The 21,399-nt window shown below is 37.1% G+C and overlaps 1 protein-coding gene across 4 annotated transcripts in view; it reads right to left on the minus strand.

The window, feature by feature from the left end:
* LOC131063178 (uncharacterized) overlaps positions 1–20,249 on the minus strand; it is a 166,821-nt gene extending 146,572 nt beyond the window's left edge. Inside the window, exons 1-2 of one of the 4 annotated variants that reach the window (XR_009111021.2) lie at positions 19,911–20,245; positions 18,959–19,689 (exon numbers count right to left, since the gene is read on the minus strand). Coding sequence is in view for 3 of the 4 variants with exons in the window: in XM_057996965.2 (XP_057852948.2) it covers positions 18,959–19,689; positions 19,911–20,046 (867 nt within the window). In the remaining variant the exon portion in view is untranslated. Of the gene's footprint in view, positions 1–18,958; positions 19,690–19,910 lie in introns of all 4 variants that reach the window. The other 3 variants (XM_057996965.2, XM_057996966.2, XM_057996967.2) reach the window with 3 other exon arrangements.
* Between the last annotated feature and the right edge of the window lie 1,150 nt (positions 20,250–21,399).

Below are 21,399 nucleotides of genomic sequence, written 5' to 3' on the forward strand. Positions count from 1 at the left end.
GGATCTCAAACCCTTCAGGTTGCTCTAGGTATACTTCTTCAGATATCTCTCCATTAAGAAAAGTTGTCTTTAAATCCATTTGATGTACCTTCCATCCCTTTGTTGCTGCAATGGCTAGTACGGTCGTTACTGAGGTATATCTGGCTACAGGAGCAAATATTTCTTCATAGTCTATTCCTTCCTTTTGAGAAAATCCTTTGGCCACAAATCTTGCCTTATATTTTTCAATGCTGCCATCTACTGCATGTTTGATCTTGAAAAGCCATTTAGAAGAAACAACAGATTACTTAGTTGGCCTAGGAACGATTTCCCATACATCATTTTTCATTATGGATTGATACTCTTCAGACATAGCATCCTTCCATACTTGATGTTTAAGGGCATTTGTTACATTGTCAGGTTCGTTTTTTAGATAGATCATTCATAAGAGCAACATAGCTAGTAAATTTATTAGGTCTTTTGCTTTCTCTGAAGGTTCCAGAAGGAGCAGCAAACCTCTGAGCTTCTTCTACTGTTTTGGTGGCCCATAGTGGTCTTTTCTTGAGTTTTCTAGGTGAGTGTTCATTTTCATTTTCAGTTTCATCTAGATTCTCCCTCTGAAACTCAGGGGCAGGATTTTCATCTAAGTTAAAGGTAGGTACATAGATTTCAAGTTCTATGAAGTTCTGAGCTCTTTTGAAAGCCAGGTCCTCTTCAAAGATTACATCCCTACTTAGTTCAATATTTCTTTGACCAGGTACATAGATTCTGTAGGCTTTGGAGGTTTCACTATATCCTACAAGCAATCCTCTTTTTCCAGAAGGCTCTAGTTTTAGTCTCTTTTCTTTAGGTATATGGATATAGACAGGACATCCAAATATCCTAAGGTGGCTAATATCAGGCTTAGTCTTAGTGAATACTTCCTCAGGAGTTTTGTCCTCAAGATGGGAGTGAGGGCATCTGTTCTGTATATATACAGCGGTGTCGGATGCTTCAGCCCAAAGATTTGTGTTAAGGTTTTGATCTAGGATCATGGCCTTGGTAGCTTCAACTATAGTCCTATTTTTCCTTTCCGCTACCCCATTTTGTTGGGGGTTATAAGGTATAGTGAGCTCCCTCTTAATCCCATTATCTCTACAAAATTCTTTAAATAAATCTGATGTGTATTCTCCCCCATTGTCGGTTCTTAGGGTTTTAACTTTGTTTCCTAAGTGGTTTTCAGTTAGTGATTTAAATTCTTTAAACCTAGAGAGGATCTCTTCTGATTCTTTACTTTTCAAAAAGTAGATCCAAGTCTTCCTAGAGTAGTCATCAACAAATATTACATAATACAAGAATCCCCCTAGAGAGGATACGGACATAGGTCCACATACATCAGAATGAACTAATTCTAGAATTTTACTAGTTTTCCTAGTACTATTTTGGAATGCACCTTTGGTATTTTTACCTAGGGCACATCCTTTGCATGCTCCTGAATGATCTTGCTTTAACTTGGGTAGACCTGTGACAAGGTTTCCCATTGAAGATAAAGCCCTAAAATTCAGATGGCCTAATCTTCTATGCCAAACTTCATTTGCATTAGTGGCTTCATGGATTAGGGCTAGATTGGGTCTTGTGCACAGCTCATACAAATAGCCCCGTCTCTGTCCAATGGTCTTTGCCTTCTTGATGGAGAAGTTCCTTGGCCAAGCCAATACTCTATTGTCCATGAATGTCACTCTGTATCCGTTATCTTCCAGTGTCGATATAAAGACTAGATTTCTTTTGATGTCGGGGACATATAGTAATCCTTCAAGCCGCAAGGTTATGCCTGTCTTCAATTTGATGGTGCAGGTTCCTACTCCTCTGACTGGATGTGTGGAGTCATCTCCGATGGTTACGTCCTCATCACTCTCCTCTGTCATGGAATCCAGTACTTCTCTAAACCCAATGATGTGCCTGGATGAACCACTGTCAATCACCCATGAGTTGATTTTGTTAGAAGCTTGACTTGTGAGTGCTAAGTAGAATACGTATTTCCCGGAGTCATCTTCCCCTTTAGTCTTTCCTGCTTTGACAAATGTGGCATGTTTCTTGGTTCTTTCCAGGCATTTTGCAACAAAGCGTCCGAACTGATCACACCTATAACATTGAATGTGAGATAAGTCCTTCTTTGAAGTATTCTTGCCTTGACGACCTTTTCTCTTTCTAAACTGCCTTTTCTTGTTTTGCTTGGTGGAATTGGTGTTTAAAACTTGTAGGTCTTCATCTATATTCTTGTGTTTCATTCCCATCTTGTTCAATCTTGATTCTTCTTGGAGACAATCATCCCTTAATCTTTCAAACTTGGGATATTTGGACCTTGCACTGATGCCTTGAACGAATGTGCTCCATCCACTAGGCAACCCATCTAAAGCAATGAGTGTTAACTCTTTGCTTTGGATCTCGTAGTCCAGAGTTGCAAGTTCATCTTTTAGAACTGATATCCGCATAAAGTAGGCATTGATTGTCTCCCCTTTGTTCATGGTGATATGATTTATTTCTCGTTTTAATGCTAGAGTTCGACTTGCATTTGATATCTCAAATGTGCTTTCAAGAGCTTTGAACATATTATAGGCTGTCTGATGTTTTCTTATGATGGGCATTATGTTGTTTCTCACCCCATCAACTATTATTTTTATTGCCTTTTCATTTCCCTCAATCCATGTTGTTTTGTCAGGTTCATTTTCGGGTTGATCATTTTTAGTTTGAACAAACGAATCCACTTTGTTCTCCTTTAGGATCATTTGAATTCTGAATTTCCAAGCTAGAAAATCATCACCACCTTCGAGTCTGTCTTCGAATCTGATAGCACTGGCCATTTGAAGAAATGTGATGTAGTATAAACTTGTTCTTAAATTTGTTTCACAAAATTAAATAGCCTCAAGTTCGATCAACTTGGCTCTGATACCATGTAAAAGTATTGTAATTTCCAATTTAATGGACAAATTATATGCAGGATGGTGTCTTTTATTTTATATTATGACTGTGACACTAATATTGTTATCTGTCTTTTACTGCAAGTAAGGAGGATGAACATGTATCGATTTCAATGTCATCTCCTTTAATTTGAATGATGTATAGATAGTAAGATGGCCACGATCAAGTGGCACCTTGATCGGACATGTCTTTTAGACATGTCCGACCAAGATGTCACTTGGTCGTGACTCTTACAACCATCAACCGATCCATAACTAATCGATTCTATAAACATACCCGATAATGAATCGGTATCATTGTTAATGGTAATAGTGCTTATAAACATACCCGATAATGAATTGGTATCATTGTTAATTGTAACAGATCTAAAACATACCCGATAATGAATCGGTATCAAAGCATATGATAATGGATCAATATAAAGTAAACAATAACAATAACTATTAGTATTATATGCTATCGGGTTAATACCCTGATAGCATATTAATGCCGATATGAATCGACATTAATATGCTATCGGGTTAATAGCCCGATAGCATTTAGATTGACGCTTAACATAGTTAAGTAGGTCGTCAATCTAATCCATCATTATCCAATATCAATATCATAATTATGATCAATGTTATAGTCTGATAAACATAAAGCATGAATGAGTAAACTAATAACAGAATAGAGGAGATTAATGAGTTAGGAGAGTCTTATCTTGCAGAAGCTACTAATGCATTAACACCAACAGCTGTCAACCATTATGAGCCATTGATCTCATCTTTTGATTCTAACTATCCACATTTATAGCCTAAAAGAATCTATGAATTGGATGCCATCCTAAGTCATATCACAACATCTTCAAATGCGACCTTATGCTGCTGGCAAGAGCACTCACATCCAATCATCCACAAGCACAACCACCATACCATGGTCAAAGAAGGGTTAATTTGGTGAGATCTTTTATGTTATCTTCATGTTTTGTTAACTCTTATGCTTAATCTGAGTGTTGCTTGTATTTTGGGTAGAATAGGTTAATATTATTTTAGCTTGTTCTTAACTCAATGATTTAACCAATTTAGCTAAACCCCTTGGACAAAACACTCACATTTGCAAAAACCTTCCACAATGTACACAACTAATTTTATTTCAACTATAATATTCACAGCATTAATTATCAACTAATGCCTCTTCATAGGTTCCAAATTTTTCTCACCACTTACTATCAATTGCCATGTGAATAACGAATTTGACAAACAAGATTCAGCACAGAAAAAGAATATCAAGCTTCAATGTAAATTTGACATCAAAGGGCTTGACACTCACAGAACAATTTGTGTCAGTCGCTGCCAGTGCTGCCAGCTATTCCTGCAGGATGAACAGTAATCAACTTCAATTTCATTGCCATTTTCCTCATTGGTCTCTTTAAATAAATGGTCCGGAACTCAACCACTGTCGGCAACCTCACATACCAAATTAAGATGGTTAACTATACCTTTTATCATCGAAGTCGCAAAATGATCACATGACCCACCTGGGAGTTGACCTTGCAAACATCTACCCAGACAAGAATTTTTGCTTCATCCAACTATCACTGTGCAAATACGTTCATGCTTGAAGGAAGCAGTTAGCCCCACAATCTCCATATCAGGGGATTCGCACCTCTCATGGCCTTGATTTAAACACTTACTCTGAACAAAAGTTACTTAACAAAACCTCAAATCACCTGCTGCCAGGGTCATGTGCTCACCACAACTTGGGAGATAGTACTTTGTACAGTTTGTGTCTGGCAGCCAACCAATTTCAACCCTCGTTTGGTTATCCCATTGTATGTCAGTTTGTACAATTATATAATATTTTTCAAATCATTTGTTTTGCCACCGACAACAACCTCAGTACATCAGGCATAAGTGTGAAACTAAAGAAAAGAAACTGATACCTTTCCTAGGATGAATTTGAGATAAGATTTTTAAAATTGTCCAAAAAGAACCAATAAAAAGTCGATAATAATACCAAATTCACAAATATAATAAGAGTTACAAAAGGTGGGGAAAATAAATCAAAGAAACAATCAAGAAAAGAGCTTATATAGTTTTCATCAGAAATTAATAATATCAGAACACTCAAATGAGAAACAGGGATTAGATCTCTTCAAGGAGTGCTATTCTCTAAGTGATCCACCCTTACAATATTCTAGTTTAGTAAAATTGACAACTAGGTTGATTATACCCCAGCTTTCCTGTGAATTGAAAGAAATAAGTAACAAAACAAGTATAGGATCTGAAGATGAATTATTTTCCTAATAAATATAGCATTTTTAATTAATCAATTCAGAAATATACGATATATATATATATCTAATTAAGTCATTGTGTAGTAGATCTGAGGAACCCCCCATATGTCTTAAGGGATAGTTCCTCAAATCTCATATAGTCTGAACTCTGAAGTTTGAACATCTGAACCTTATATCTCTAGTTCCAGAATACAATATTTCCATATACTGTAAATAACCTCGACTTGGAGCTATAAAGGGCAAACTCTAGCAGACCTAGAAGAACTATAACTCAATGGCATAATAATCTTGTATATTCAAATATGGCAATGAGCTTATTCTTCATGTAAAGCTACAAATTAAATTAATGAAAGAGTATAAATGATAAGGGTAAAATATAACCATGAACCAGATAGGGCTAAACCTAGGACCTTCCAAGTGCACTTCAAAAGTACTAGCCCTCCTTACTTCCAAGATCTGATTATATGTGCAAAACCTTCCAACCCACATATTTAACCTTCATGTCATCTTGAGCTCATATACCATATCTCAAATGACATGACTTGGTCCTAAGGGCCTCCTAGGTGCATTTCAACGGCTCTCCCATGAAATTGCTAGCCCTCCTAATGTGAAGATATGATTGGGTGTGGATGGAATTGTTCACTCAATCTAGCTATGAAAAATTTGCTTGAGATCAGGCTCCCTTGCACATTTGGCCTCATTATGCCTATCACATATAATCAATATGAGAAATAGTGAATGGTTCTCCCTTGGTCAAAATTGCATGTGTTGTTCCTTATCATCCTTCATATCCCTCTAATATGTTGGAAGTTAAAAAAATCCAAGAAATTTGATATTTTGAGAATGTTTTAGTCATTGAGTCCTTCATTTCCCCGCACTTCAACTATTTACAAGATTTCGACAAACATCCAAACTTTAGTTGTGTCCCAACCTCTCACATCTCTTCTCCTCCTTTGTGGACTTTTGGAGTCCAACCAGACTTCTTCCTTTCCCCTCTACTTCTTCCCCTTGCTCCACTCTGCAAGTTTCTCTCGCATCATTCCAAGTCCCGCTTGCAGAACTATTTCCATCTCCAAACTCCCCCCAAGCTTAGCTCCACATCCAACTACTAGGCTCACATTTTTTTCTTGTGTTCCCTCCAATCCTTTCCTATAGACTTTGCATGGACTTTCAGACTTCATTAAAATGTCCTACCCCAATGTCCACTTTCACACTGAATTCCCACAATGGTTCCCATCTTCTTTCATTAATTTCTTCAAGTGTAGAGTTCAAACTAACCTCTAAACCATCCAGTTTTACACTGAACATCCCATCCTAATGTCCAGTTCCACAACCTTTCCCAGCAGTTCTTCCAATAAATTCACTCATTTTATCGTTTTGTAGATTTTCATTGGACCTTCAAACTTCCTTGTTATGTCCAGTCCCACAAAGAAACCCTGCATCTCCCATTTTTACTTCCCAACTTACATCAAACTTCTGCATTTCCTCCTGTTCACCTCAACTACTCCCCTAAAGTTCCCAAGAATCCATTAATGACCAGATTTGACCCTACAATTACTCCATAAGGACTCTCACCCAAATACCATTGTCCATCCCAAGGCAATGAATTTTCTCAAAAAATCAACAACAAATGATGAATATGGTTGAATTTAATTCCCAATGGGTTTTCCATGATCTTGCATGCCAAAGTCACAATGTCTTGTTCTTCATCAAATTCCCACAAGCAATTGAGAAAAGGGCAGTGTACCTTCCTACACAATCCAAAATGCCATTAATGACTTGGTATGGAAGCTATCATTTTTGGGAAAGCTCTCAAACTTTTCCTAGTACTTGTGGACCCCTCAAAGACATGAATTATGTGCAAAAACATATGGTTGTTGATGTCATAGGCATGGTTCCAAGCGCATGACCATGTGAGGATGATGCAAGCAAGCATGGCAGCCTATACAATTGCAAACAACACTAGTTCTTCTTCCAAGATCGCATAATGGTGTCGAAAAGTCATATATACACAAGTTTTCAATGAATTAAAAGGGGAGTGTTGTGCTGCGCACAGCACACCCCTCTTTGAAGGGGACCCCCAATTTTGTCTATCTTCCCGCAAGAGAGAAAGAGACATTCAAAAGAACGCAATGCGCTGAGTTTCAGGTTAAAGAAAATGCGTCTAATAACAAAGTCGCTCATTTAAAGAAAAACCTAATGAAAGTTCGCTCAAAACACACAAACTGCCTGAAAAATCAAGGGGCGTTTTAATGTCTCCCCATGCCAAGCAAGTTAAAATTGTACCTTGGGCTATATGGCCCAAATTTTGTTTTTTGTGAAATGGTAGTCGAAGAACAAATCGCGTACAGGCCCTCATTTGGCCGAGTTTAGGAAGGACATGTTAAATCGCGAGGTACAATCAAAATCTCCCATTTGGAGGAAAACATCCTAAGTTTCATAAGGTAAAACAAAAAATTGCGCAAGTAAAGTCAAACACCTAAAATCGCTTTCACGTCATTTTAAAACTTACAAAAATCCAATGCTAGAAAGAAATCGCGCAAATCATCTGAGATTGTCGAATTGCGTAGAAAGCCCAGAATCGCGCGAGTAGGGTAAAATGCGCGAAGTTTAAAACAAATCATATCCCACGTAAAAATCGCACAAAAAGACCAAAAAGCTCGAGTTTAACATTAGGGTGAAAGGCGATTAGAAAGAAGTCATGCATAAGTGGCCGATTTTTTTTTTTAAAAAGGTTTGAAATTAGATGCCAAAAAGTAAAAATTGCTCATCTTAATTAAGAGGACCGAAAATTTAGAGTTTGGCAAAAGATCTATTTTTTTGCAAGAGGCCAAAGTTGCGCACTTAGTTGAAAATGGTCGAATTTTAACCAAGGGGTAAGTTAGGTGTTTAAGCTTAGTGAGAAGGCTTTGAGTGTAAAATAAAGTTCACTCATTTAGTTTGAAATGGGCGATTTTTATTACAAAGGGAGAGGTCTAAAACTTGAAATGGAAAATTCGCACAGAAGGACTAAAGGACTACTAAATTGCTAGACCAAAATCGCAAAAAACTTTTAAAATGTCTGAAATTCATAAAGCAAAATTATTAAAACAAAATCGCTCTCTCTAAGACAAGTCTCGCAAAGTGCGCCCGAAGTTTTGGGAGGGGGGGGGGGGGGGGGGGATTATATCTTTTTAAAGAGAAAATTAAAGTCGCCATTCAAACCTTCAAACCCTAATTTCACAAGGGACGTTTGAAAGTTAAATATATTTGTTAAAATAATTTATTTATTTTTTCAAAAATGATTGATTCAGGTCAAAATTGATTGTTTGCAGATCACGATCAATGTCGGCAAGCAAAAATGCAGGACCAAGGCGACAGCCCCAAGCGTTGCCAATGAAGAACGCACCACAGAGCGTGAAACAAAGTACGGGGAAACGCGCCACCACCAGACGACAAGTTGAAGTCCACCAACAAGATTGAAGACAAAAAGCAAAAGATCACTGAAAATGTGCAAAGTCAGAAATGCAACGCTGGAAGTAATTCCAAAAAATCAGTTTAAAAACTGAAATAGTTTATTGTACATGACTGCATGTGTGCCCCACCTAATGAATTTAAAGTAAAGGGCCACAGGTCAGTTATCTCCAACTACCCAATTGACCAAATTGATGTCAAATAGTGGTCGGTAGTTGAGATAGTGGTTGGGGGGATAACTGAGGATTGAATGGCCATGGGTTAAAGCTGCCAAGTTCTAGAAGGCAGATCAGGACTATTGGATGCAGTCAATCCTGGCCTCTGATTCAATTTGTTAAATCTATAAAAGGCAGGATGCCTCTCATTGTAAAGGGTTAGACAGTTAGATAAGGTTAGAGTTTTTGTAGAAAGTTAGATTCTAGTTAGATTGTTAGAAGGTTAGAATTTAGTAGTTGGGAATAGAGTAGAACTGTTGCAGAAATTGTTGTAATGACAGCCAAAATCAATATATGAACATTGAAGTACGGTGTTTATTATCTTGGTTTTTTTTTGTTTGCATGGTTTCCTTCAACAAGTTTAGATAGATCCTTTCTGGTGTGCAGGGATTTGATGGATTTAGGTTCATACCATTGGGGATATGTTGATTGTGTATCCCTTTGTATGGTTCGTCTGAGCCTTTAAAATCGTGCTTAGTTCAATTGCAGGTGTTCGTCTGAGCTGCGCCAGAATTGGGTGCTTAGGCATGCAACTGCACTCTGGAAATCTTCTAAGTCTCCCTTGAAGATTGCACCGTTCTTGTGAGGTTGTGAGTTATTCTGGCCAAGCAAGGATTGGTTATGTCGAATCCGTCTACTAACACACTAGTCTTGTTAATTTTAGGTCTCCTAACCCTTCTCTTTTGCTTTTATTTCGCAGTCTAAGAATCGCAACAAACCAGCTTGTTGCAAACGTAAGGCCCCTTGTGTTACCAGCAAAACACATCAAATCACTGAATTATCCTGCTGTCATGAACTGACAATTGGAACCTTGAGGTTGTCCCCTTTGATCAACTAAAACAGCATTAGGGATTCCTTACACAAGAGAGGATAGGATACTTGGGGAGAACATTCTATTATGCATTGGCCAAATAGAGTTGTAGCAATACGATTTTAGCCACGTCAACAAGGAGGAGATAGAAAAAAGGTTGTAGACCATAAAAAAGCAAAGAGGTTAGAGACTAGTAAAGTTTCTTTCCAGCAATAATTTTAGGGCATCTTTTGTATTGTACTTTTTTGGCTTTTTTCCCCAAGGGTGCAATATCATGCTGTAAATTCGAAAGGAATGTTTTAAATGTGCAAATTTGACATCTTTTGAAGGTCTCCATGAATATTGTATGCATTTCAAGGATCTTATTGGTCTACTTAATCATGTTTGATGATTTGAGTGCTATCTTGACTAGTTGTCAACTAGAATGCAATAAAACTCCTTGCAAAAGCTTTGCAAGGCATCTTACAAAAATAACACAAGAAGTGTGTAGGTTTGTTTATGAATAACTAAGATAGATTCAATTGGATGTCCTACAATTTCATCTACCTCCTTGTTTGCATGCATAGAGCCCAACTTATGCATGGAATCCAAGGGTGTTGTCCTCATTGTTATTTTCATTAAAGTATCATTGAGTGGGTTTCATTTGGTATTCCCCTTTGGATCATAAATCCTGAGCTTGTACTACCCTATTGGATAAAGACACCATTCTTCTTCATGCTAAAACTCCCATTCCACCAACACATTCAAAACCAAAGATCCAAGACTCGCTCAAACTCAGCAAGTCCCGAGCCGAGTGACACTGGGCAAGTCCCAAGGGCCCAAACTCAGACTCGTTCGAGTCCTAGGCAAGTCCTAGTGAGTCCAAGTGTTGGAAGTATGTGTTGTTGTGGTTGTCATTGATTTCAAACTTGTGGTTCCGGAAGTTGTTGGTCTGAAAAGTCTGTGGTGCGGAGATATCTTGCTATGTCGATATTGCAGGTTGTTCTATTGGTTGTTCTGGAAGTGTTTGGGTCCGAAAAGTGTTGCTGATATTGTTCGATATTGTTATCTTCTATGGTTATGTTTATGGCATTATGGATATGTTAGTTTGGTGGTCCAGAAATATCTTTGTGTTCTCCAGATGTTGTGGCATTGTTCATAGCTAGTTGTGATATTCTATGTTAGACTTATCTTGAGTCCGGATATTATTTGTGGGAGGTAATTTGATGTGTTATGGATCCCACTATAGCATGTGGAGATCCAGATTAGAGTTATTTGCATTAGAGAATATGGTTTGACCGTTAATTGCTTATATGGATGCGTTGCATGTTGGTATTCTGTTATTTATGTTTCGGTGATTGCAGATTGGTGAATTGATCTTTGGAAGATGTGTTTTGGTCCCCTCTTTCTTCTAAGTATATCAATGTGTGTGTTTTTGGTCCGGAAGGTATATTTTGGTTCAAGCCAACTTGGTTCAACCTTTGATGATCTATCTTGTATATAAAGAATATTGTATGGATAGAATGTGTGGGTAGTAGTGTGTGGAAGAGAGGATGAGAGGAAATATATGATGTGAAGATAATCAGCAAAATTCAGAACAGAGAAGATGAGTTGTGATTGAATGATATGCGAGTTGTTTGAGACTGTGACAGAGGTATGAGACAGAGTGTTGAGAGTTTGACATCAGAGTTGTGTGTGTTAATGTTGGTCACTTGATGGAGAGTTCAAAGACAGCATCATGATCAGGAGATCCTTCTTTTCAATTCATTTTTGTATCTTGCCTTGTTGCAATTAGCTTCAAGTTTACAAGTCCTCTTTTTGTATCTTGCCCCAAGAGTAGTTAGCCTTGGTTTGCAAGTCCGGAGCAGTGAGCTCTTTTCATTGTAATCTACTATACATAGTCGATATATTTTGTGGGCAGGTAATCACTGTGGTTTTTCCTTGTTTGGGTTTTCCATGTAGAAAATCTTGGTATTCGTATGTTGGATATATGTTGTTGATTGATTGTTTATGTACTGCATTAATTTTTGTTTAAACTGATTCACCCCCTCTCAATCCTACCTTGGGTTCAACACCAAGGACTCGCCGACCCGGCTCAGACCTGACGAGTCCCAATGCCCAAACTCAGTTGACATCAAAGCAGAAATAAAACATAAAAAAAAACTTTGAAATAATTGTTTTAAGTTGTTGTTTTTTTACATATATTGCCTCCTTGACCCTAAAAGTGAACTCATTTGATTGTACTGGAAAAATAGGAGAAGAGAGAGTTGCAAGGAAAAACAAGAGTGCATGGTAGGGCAACCAACAAGGAGGAAGAGCAAAATTTCTTCAACAAATCGCATTGGGGCAACGTAATACTTACATTTCATGCATCAAGAGCTTGTTAGAAAGGATTGGAAAGAGGTTGCATTTCATTTCAACCTTGATCTAAGAGGTAAGATTGAATTTTTTGGTTTTTTTTTGTGTTTTCTAAGCAAGAATTACATTTTTTTTAAACATTTATATTCATTTTTTTCCAAAGAAATCAACAACACCTACAATGTACATTTTTTTTTTCAAAACATGTTTATTTTCTTTCAATGAAATCAACAAAACCTACAATGTCACTGATTTCTTTGAAAGAAAATGAATAGAAATTCTAATTACATTGTTTTGTTTTTCAAAACATTTCTATTACATTGCTTTTTTTGTATTAGTTTATAATTTAACAATGCACAAATGTTAATTTTTTTGTAAATGTGTCTTATTCCAGCAACCTTCAACTTTTGAAAACCATATTTTCACAATGTCTATTTCAACTCCTACTCCTAGAGCAATCCCAGGTAGAAGATATCCAACTTGAAAACATACTGAATATTTTCCCAGGCAAAAAAAGGGACGAGAAAAATGTAAATATTGCAAAACTATCTTTCATGGAGGCATAAATAGATTGAAATACCACATTGCCTGCATGCGCTGCCATGATGTTGATTATTGCACCGAAGCAATTCCTGAGGCTATTCGAGAGTGCCAAGTGCAACTAGAGACATTTGAAGCTCAAAAAGAAATGAAGAGGCAAAGGGAGGAGTTGGCCAGAATGGCTATGTTGGAGAGGCTTCTTCCATGCCTCCATATCATCCTATTGCGAGTGCTAATGCTTCTTCTAGTGTTGGTGCCAGTGGTAATGGTAGTGTTAGCATTGATCCTAAAGTTCGTAAATCTAGGATGGATTCCTATTTTGAGCCATGCACTACTCTTGGTGCCCAACTGTCACTTGAGAGCATGGGTTGGAAGGAGGTACATGATGCGGTTAGACGTAAAATTGGGTGATTTTGGTACTATTGCACCATTCCATTCTTTGCAATCAAGTAATTCCTTTTTATTTGATTGTTTTAAATTTTTAATATTTACAGTTTGCTTTGTCTAATGAATTTTTATTGGACATTCTTATCTTATTTAATTTATTTGTGACAGGGCTCCTTGTTGGCAAAGCATGGTTGATGCCATCACTATTTGTGGGGTGGGGTTCAAAGCCCCTTTTGAATCTAACTCAAGTGGCCCAATTTTGATAGAATGGGTGACTAATGTAAAAGCCACATCAGAGGACCAATGCGAGATATGGAGCAAGAAGGGTTGCACCATCATGACCGATAGTTGGACAGATAGGAGAAACATGATGCTCCTAAATTTTCTTGTTTCTTCTGCAGGTGATTGAATAATTTGAATTTTGATTTAGTGATTAGTATTTTTAATTTAAGATTTATTAAATGATCATTGATTTTGCTTTATTTTCAAATTTCAGGTGGCACCACGTTCTTAAAGTCAATTGATGCTTTTGCACATTCAAAAAATGTCACTTTCCTATGTGAGGCTATAGAGGTCGTACATGATGTGGTGAGGAGAATATAGTACAAGTGGTGACCAATAATGCAGCAAATTATGTTGCTGCAAGTAAACTTTAGATGGAGAGGCACCCATCTATATTTTGGTCTCCACATGCCGCCCATTGCCTTGACCTCATGTTGGAGGATATTAGCAAGCTTCCATGGATCAAGACATGTGTGGAGAAGGCACAAAATATTTGCAAATTTGTATACAATCATTCATGAGCCCTTTGCCTAATGAGGCAATACACGAAGCAGAAGGAGTTGGCTCGTCTTGGAATCATCGGATTTGCAACTAGTTTCATCACACTGCAATCCTTGATTTGGTGTAAGGCAGCTTTGAGGTGTATGTTTGTTGGTAAGGAGTGGACTTCCTCATCCTATGCTACAACCGTTGTAGGAATTGATGCGGTAGATTGCGTTTTTTATGAGCCAAGCTTTTAGGCCCCTTGCGCTAAGATTGTGAAGGTAAATTTTTTATAAATTCTATATCATGTTTTAATTTTTATTCATATTTTCCTTTTATTTGCTTATTTTCATTCACACTTAAGTTAATTGATATTAGATAATGTTTCACAAAATTTTAAGTTCATTGAGCCCTTAGTAGTTCTCCTACGAGTTGCTAATGGGGAGAAGCCCGCACTGGGCCACATATACGAGGGCATGGATAGGGCCAAGGAGGCCATCAGATCTGTCAATGGAGGAGATGAGAGTAAGTATCGTCCCATTTGGGATATCATTGATAGGAGAAGGCAAGTCCAGCTTCACAAGCCTCTCCATGCAGCCGCTTATTACCTCAATTTGGCATTCCGTTCAGCCCTAATTTCAAGGCGGATGAGGAGGTTCTTAATGGGCTCTACTCAGTGATAGAAGGAATGTTGCCTAGTCATAGTAGCACTATAATCCATGAGATAGAGGCCTTTTCTAATGCAGAAGAGGTCGTCTTCTCTCATCATCTTTGCAAAGACAATCGGACAAAAATGCAGCCAAGGTCATAATTTTTCAATTCATTATTGAATGAGACTGATTCTTTTTCTTTTTCTCATCGATATTTGGTCCTAAAACACCAAATCTTCAGTAGATAGCCATTCGTATTTTGAGCCAACCATGTAGTGCTTTCGATTGTGAGTGCAATTGGAGTATGTTTGAGCAAATACACTCCAAGAGGCGCAATAGACTATCTATGGAGAGGTTGAATGATCTAGTCTTTGTTCATTACAACCTCCATCTTAGATAGAGACACGTTTTGGACCATGACACCACCCCCGATCACACTAGAGGAGGTCGATCCAAAATCTAAGTGGATCACTGAGGCTACGAATCTTGTCTTTAGTGACAAGGACCTTGATCGGATTGACTAGGTAGACAGAGAGGTTGAGGCTATAGCCATGGCAGAGGAGAAGGTTAGAGTATGAGAAGAGCCAGACACAAACACAACTGATGTTGGTGAGGGTGGAATGGAGTCATGGGCAAAGACTATAGTTGTCGAATCATCTAGGACCTACCTTAGACACTTTTGTAGGAAGGATGCAGGCTCCTTTGAGCCATAGCCTTGTAGTTGTTTTAATATTTGTGTGGAACATTTGATGTCATGGATTTCATATTCCATGAGTTTTGTAATATGTTTACATTTGTCAATATTTATATATCTATGTTTGCTATTTCCTTCAACTACAATTTGCATTTATACTAATGTGATCAATGTATACTTGTCTATGTGATCAAATTAGCTTCTATTTCATGATGTTATTGTGTATTTAAGGTTTATTTAATAAAGGGTGTGTTAATGTTAGAACCAAAAACATAAGACGTGGAAATTTGAAACAATAAAATTTCACAAGAACAAGATACACAAGTATTTATCCTGGGAAAACCCTCCACCTGAGGGTGAAAAACCCAGCCACACCAAAAATCAAACTATATTGAAGTCACAAACTTGAATACAAAAGCACTCAAACCGAATGATCTAGACACAATTGTTAACCCTTAACAATCAGAAGATGAAGCCGATAACATCTGAAACTAAAGGCTTCTATAATACGGCCAGCACAAAGCTTTCTGAGACATATAATAATCATCCCTCAATCATACACGAGAAGACAGAGAAGATATATACGCTGAAGAAGATACAAAGATGCTACAGAACATACTATCGAAAAACAACACCCCTGAATGATCACTCATACAAATATATAATATTCTCTCTTTAAGGACTTTCCATACTCCGAAATCTGAGATGGAGGAGACGAAAAGCCAACATCCAGATCACGCAATATGCTGGACAGCAGTTACAATACTTGCTGTTACAAACTCCGGCACCGACGAGCCATAAGAAGTAGACATAAGTGAACCTCTTTCCGGATGGAATATGAAGAGGAAAGAAATCACTGCCAGCATTCACGAGGCTCCCACGAAGCTGCAAGTCATACATGCAGGTCGGTAACAGTTATCAAGGAAGCCGTTACACATCAGCTTCTCTTAGAAGTGTAGGAAGAAACCATCGCAGGCAAAATGAAATCTCCTGCTGCTAAAAACATTAACAAGGTGCATGAAACAAGTTTTAAATCCTTAAAAATCTCTAAATTCCTTGGGTTTTTCACTTTGCCGAGTCCTACCAAGTCCTGGCCGAGTTATTTTGCCGACTCCCGAGTCCTGAGTCGAGTCACCCTTGCCGAGTCCGCGCCAAGTCCAAGTCCCGTTTCTATGGTTCTGTATCTCTCTTAATATTGTACTAGTTTGTCCCACAAAGCTTCTAAATACAGATATAACTTCATCTAAATCCTCAGCTAGAGACTTGTCCACTGAGGCTCAACTGGGTCCCAATTCAGCATGTTGAAACAAGAAAAAATTCTGCTAACCAGATAGCTTTTAGTAAGTAACTTGTCAAGCACTTTTGGCTCACAAGTCTGAGTAATAGACATAATATTTCCACATTCTATATCAGTGAACTGTGATCTAGAAAGCTTGTTCATAATGGTCATAAATGAAATAAGGTCAGTGTTCATAATGATTGTGGTAATCATAAAAGTTTCAAAACATATTTCTTTACAATTCTTACTCAGTGAGATCTTCACCCATCCACCGTGTGCTATCATTCTCTTTGACAACAAGCCCAGGCCTATATGAGAAACATTTGAGGGATGGAAAAATTATTTCTCCAATTAATTTTATATCTATTTTTTCACCTGTCATTCTAGATAGCTCAACATACAAAACATTTTGTATTATACATCTCTATGTGATGATCCAGTCTGTGTTGTTTTCAAAATCCTATTAACAATGGCAACCAACAGAACAAGTGAGTAGGCAACTTTTGGAGCTGAGTTGAAAATATGTTGCCAAATGCGATTTTGGATTGCACATTTTTACTAATAATGTAACTAAAGCAAGAGTTTACTTGAAGCAATTCAACCTAGAAGCTGAAATCAACAGTAAGAGGGTACAGATTTGATCCATATCCCAGGAGGTATCTGGCGGTCGATACTCTAAACATTAAGGATCTAGATGTGTTATATGCGTAGAAGAAATATAGATGATAAATTAAGAATGTGAATTAATCATAGAAAGAAGCATGGGACAGATATTAGAACTGGAACATTAAAGTTTATTAAAATCTGAATATGTGCATTCTATACATGACATACTGTCAGGAGAAAGATGTATCTTGTTTATCTTCACTAGTTATGTCTAAGCTATGATTGTGCTTATCGCATTACTTAATCTATAGAATTTAATGATAGAGATATATACATATTGTTACAAATCCATTAAGGTTAAAGAGCAATAGTTTCATCATGAAAATTCAAATTATTACTCTTTCATGTGACTCGTCACCCTCTGATGATCAAGCCGAATGGTGACAATATACAAGTGTCGAATCCGGTGCTTCTGTCATACAGAGGTCTCTGCCATCTCCAAGATGAACACTGCAACACTGTAACAAGTGTTGTGAGTCGACCTTAGCAGTTTGGTCTGTAGGTTTTTGAAACCCTTACAAAGCCAATGAAGAAGTAGGGACGCTGCATGAAAACATGCTCAAAAGACAATCTTGCATCATTTATTTCCTTCTTATGGAAAGATTCATCCTATCTTCACAGTTGTTATTTGATCTACTGGGTTTCAAGGAAATACTTAGGGCAAAATTCGCTATTAGTTAATGCCCACTCACTCCTTATCTTGTAGTAGAAAGGAAGATAAAAAAGATCACTTGTTTGATATTTCCATGAGAAAAAACAGGGCAAGTAAGGACCAAAATTATAGAGCAGTTACTTCTAAGAGATCTAAGGTGTTGTCTAGCTCAGAAACAAAGCACAAATAAATGGTTTCCACTGTTCACATATAAAAAACTCGGGAACATAGAAAGACATGCTCATGAAAGTTGAGCACTATAGACCTTTCAGAGGATTCGGTTGACATTGTGACTACTGGCTATTAACTTTTAAAATGTCAACATATAATTTATAAAGGAAAAGTAATCAGCCCTAGAAAACAACCAAGGACCTAATGTATAAAAAACTGTGTCAAGATTAATAGTGACTCGGATGAAAATAGCAAAAGATAAGAGACAAATTCAAATGATGATCAATCACACCCGGCATTAATTACAGTATATTAGTCTTAGTTCTATGTCCAGTTTTATTTATAGCAACCGTTTATTAAGGTGTATGGTTTTTATTTGGTTGAAAAATAAATGTCTGTGCCTTCATTTCAATTCTGAATTTAGTTTGTAGAGAACTCACAAAGTGAATGTGGTATATGGCCCTCTTTATCTCAGTTTCATCTGACTTTTGTACTTCATCTAATTTGAAAAAATCTTCTATTCTTATTAAAGAAATATAGTCAACCAGCCTTCTCTAATAAGTTCTGACAGACAGTCACCTAACTAGATTGTATCCAAAAACAGGACAAAAATAATGATAAAAATCGTACGAGGGAGATTTGCATGGTAGTTACTAAAGAATAAAAAGATTTTGTTATCTATGGGATCATTCTGCATAACTAACATGCCCTAACTGATAAAACCTCAAACTTTTAGTGTAATTCTCGTGTTCACAATGAATCCAGCAACAGTGTCGATTCTTCAGAACATACCAGATTCCAGTGAAATACATTATAGCAAGTAAAAAATACATAATAAGTTGAAACATTATTTCTTGTGGGAAAAATCAGCACCATAAAATATGAATATGGCTAAGATCTTAATATACAGGCCTTCGATGATTTTCTGAATTACATCAAGTTTTCAACATTTAAGGACTGCCATGAGTATCAGGAAGAACCTGTTGAATTTATCAAGGATCTGTTTGAATTTCACAGCAGTGCTGCCATGGCCTTTCCAGGAATGTCCGACTGTTGTGTGAACATAAAATACCCAAACCTCAATAAAATTTAAAAAATGAGAACACGCGGCTTTGTAACTTACCTGAAAGTAGTCACTCTGAGCTGCCTGGGTCAATATCTCCAACAGCAGCAGCGGCCAGTTAGTAGCAGAATGTGCTAACATTCTTGAGAATTTCCCAGTTCTCTTGAGATGTTCAACAGCATTAGCCCTCCACTGTTCGTGGATCAAAAGCACCTCCTTCGCCAAATACAGAGACAATAGAGCTTCCTTGAAATAATTAAGCTCCTCCTTGGCTTTTGCGTTCCAGTTTTTCCCATCAAGGCTGTCTCGGTAGATGCTACCTCTGCCTGGATCTAAAGAACCATGCCATGAAGCCAGTTCAGGCAAAATCTTACGAAACTCATTTTCCCAACTTTTATCAGGCATAAAACTTCCTTGACATTTACGATCAGGCCCTTCGCTGGCATCAGACACGTAACAGAGGGCCCTCTCCCATAGAAATAGAGTTTCATCACGGGACCTGGATGGTGCTATTTTGTTAGGAAGTTTCTGTTCTTTTTGCTTCAAGAAATGAAGCAATGCGCCATCTATACCGTGCCATTTCTTCAGGGTTCGGTAAACCTGTCTCCCTCCTATACATCCTAGTTCAACTCCCTTCTTAGCCAATGATTCGAGTCCCCCTTCCAGTTCTAACCTTAGGCTTCTCAGACTTGATGGAGGTTCATTAAATGTCCATGGGGGTAGGTTTTCCGAACTGTGAAAATCAATGTATTCGACTATATGAGGAACTGTATTCCATTCTTTCACAAGCCCTGCACAGCATAGCAAACATAAAGAGGGTCATTATCTACAATGTTTGGCTAAGCCTACTTGGTAATTGACAGGCACCTACATTGTTTTTTCAACAAAAAATTCTTACTCGATACTTCATATCATACATACAGATGAACAAATTTTTAAAATTGATGACCCAAAAGATTATTTCAGTAACTGTTGTCTATAAAAATAAAGGTTGAGGATAGAGATAGCTTACTCTGTATTATAGTGTTCTTTCCTACTCCTCTGGGTCCATGCAAAAAAAGAGGTTGGTTCACTCTATGATGCCAGACATGGCTGTTGAGCACTGATTCCATCAATGGCCGGGGAAAAATTCTCCATTTTCTCTGCATTTCTTCTGATCTTTTCTTCTTTCTGTTCCCTATTTCACTTCTGCGTCTTTCATTTTCGTCTGCGATGCACTCTTCAAGATTTTGGACACGACTCTTCCTAAGAAGAGATGGAAATATGGTGGAGCTGAATGGGTTTTACAAGGGTTTAAGATGGTAGCTTAGATGCCCTGTTTTAAAGAATTAAACGCATATTGAGTAGGTATAAAAACACATTTTTTTTGCTTGTAACGGTGAAAATTGCATTTCCTTTCTTTTTCTCCTGACCCATTTTATTTGAGTGGTCTTCGTGTGATATTTTTTTAATTGTGGTGGGTACAAATCTTAATCTTTTTTGTGTTTTAATTTGTATTTTTTAATATATTGTTTATTATTTATAAATATTTTACTTAGACAAGTATCAATATGAGATCAATATAAGCTCTTGTCAATATACAATGAGATTAATACTAGCTTTTTTTAAACAATTATATTATAGATCATTTATGGAAGACCAAGAGTCGCAACTTAGAAATCCTCTTATTTAGAAACCACCTTCAAACCAACTATGAAAGACAAAGGGTCACAACTTAGAATTGCATATTAGATGTCCCTTTGAGATTTGAATTTGGGTCTCCATATTGAGAATTCAATGTTTTAACCAATTAAGCTCAACCCCTTGAACAGTTTACACTCTTTTTAATAACAGACCTTAATTCAAAGTTCATCATTTTTCTTAAGTTAGATCTATATTTATGAAAGTGGTCTCAAGTACTTCCATTTTGATTGAAACAATCAATTTGTTTAAAATTTCAATTTCAATTTGAAGACAATTTGACCTATTCTTATGATGTTTGTGTCAACCTATTGGCAATTTGAAGACAAGTTGACCTATTCTTATGATCTTCATATCAACCTATTGCAAGAAATATTTAGTTGTGACTCTTTTAAAGGAATATCCAAGTTCATTTTAAAGCATCCAATATCACTTAGATCACTTATCCTTAAGATATCATTACCACTTGCACACATTATCAAGAATATTGTATTAGAGAATCTACATGAATAAGTTGTTGGGAAAGGTGTCTCAACCTTGCAACCTAAAATTATTAATTATTTTACATTGATTTATATTTTTGGCCTCTTATGGGAAATGGGGCAATCCACTTTGTGTAGACATTATTTGTCGTGTGTCAAATATTTTGGGAAGTATGTAAGAGTCTATAAGAGTATCAAATATCATCATGAAATTGTAAGATGTTGCTTATGATAAATTCTTGTGAAGCACCCTAATGAAGGAATCCATTATGAGTTGTGACATCTTATGATGGGTGTAAGGAATCTACTATTTTTAGAACGAATTTTGGGCACCTCATT

This window comes from Cryptomeria japonica, chromosome 11 (assembly GCF_030272615.1).
Source record: "Cryptomeria japonica chromosome 11, Sugi_1.0, whole genome shotgun sequence".
Classification (NCBI taxonomy): Eukaryota; Viridiplantae; Streptophyta; class Pinopsida; order Cupressales; family Cupressaceae; genus Cryptomeria; species Cryptomeria japonica.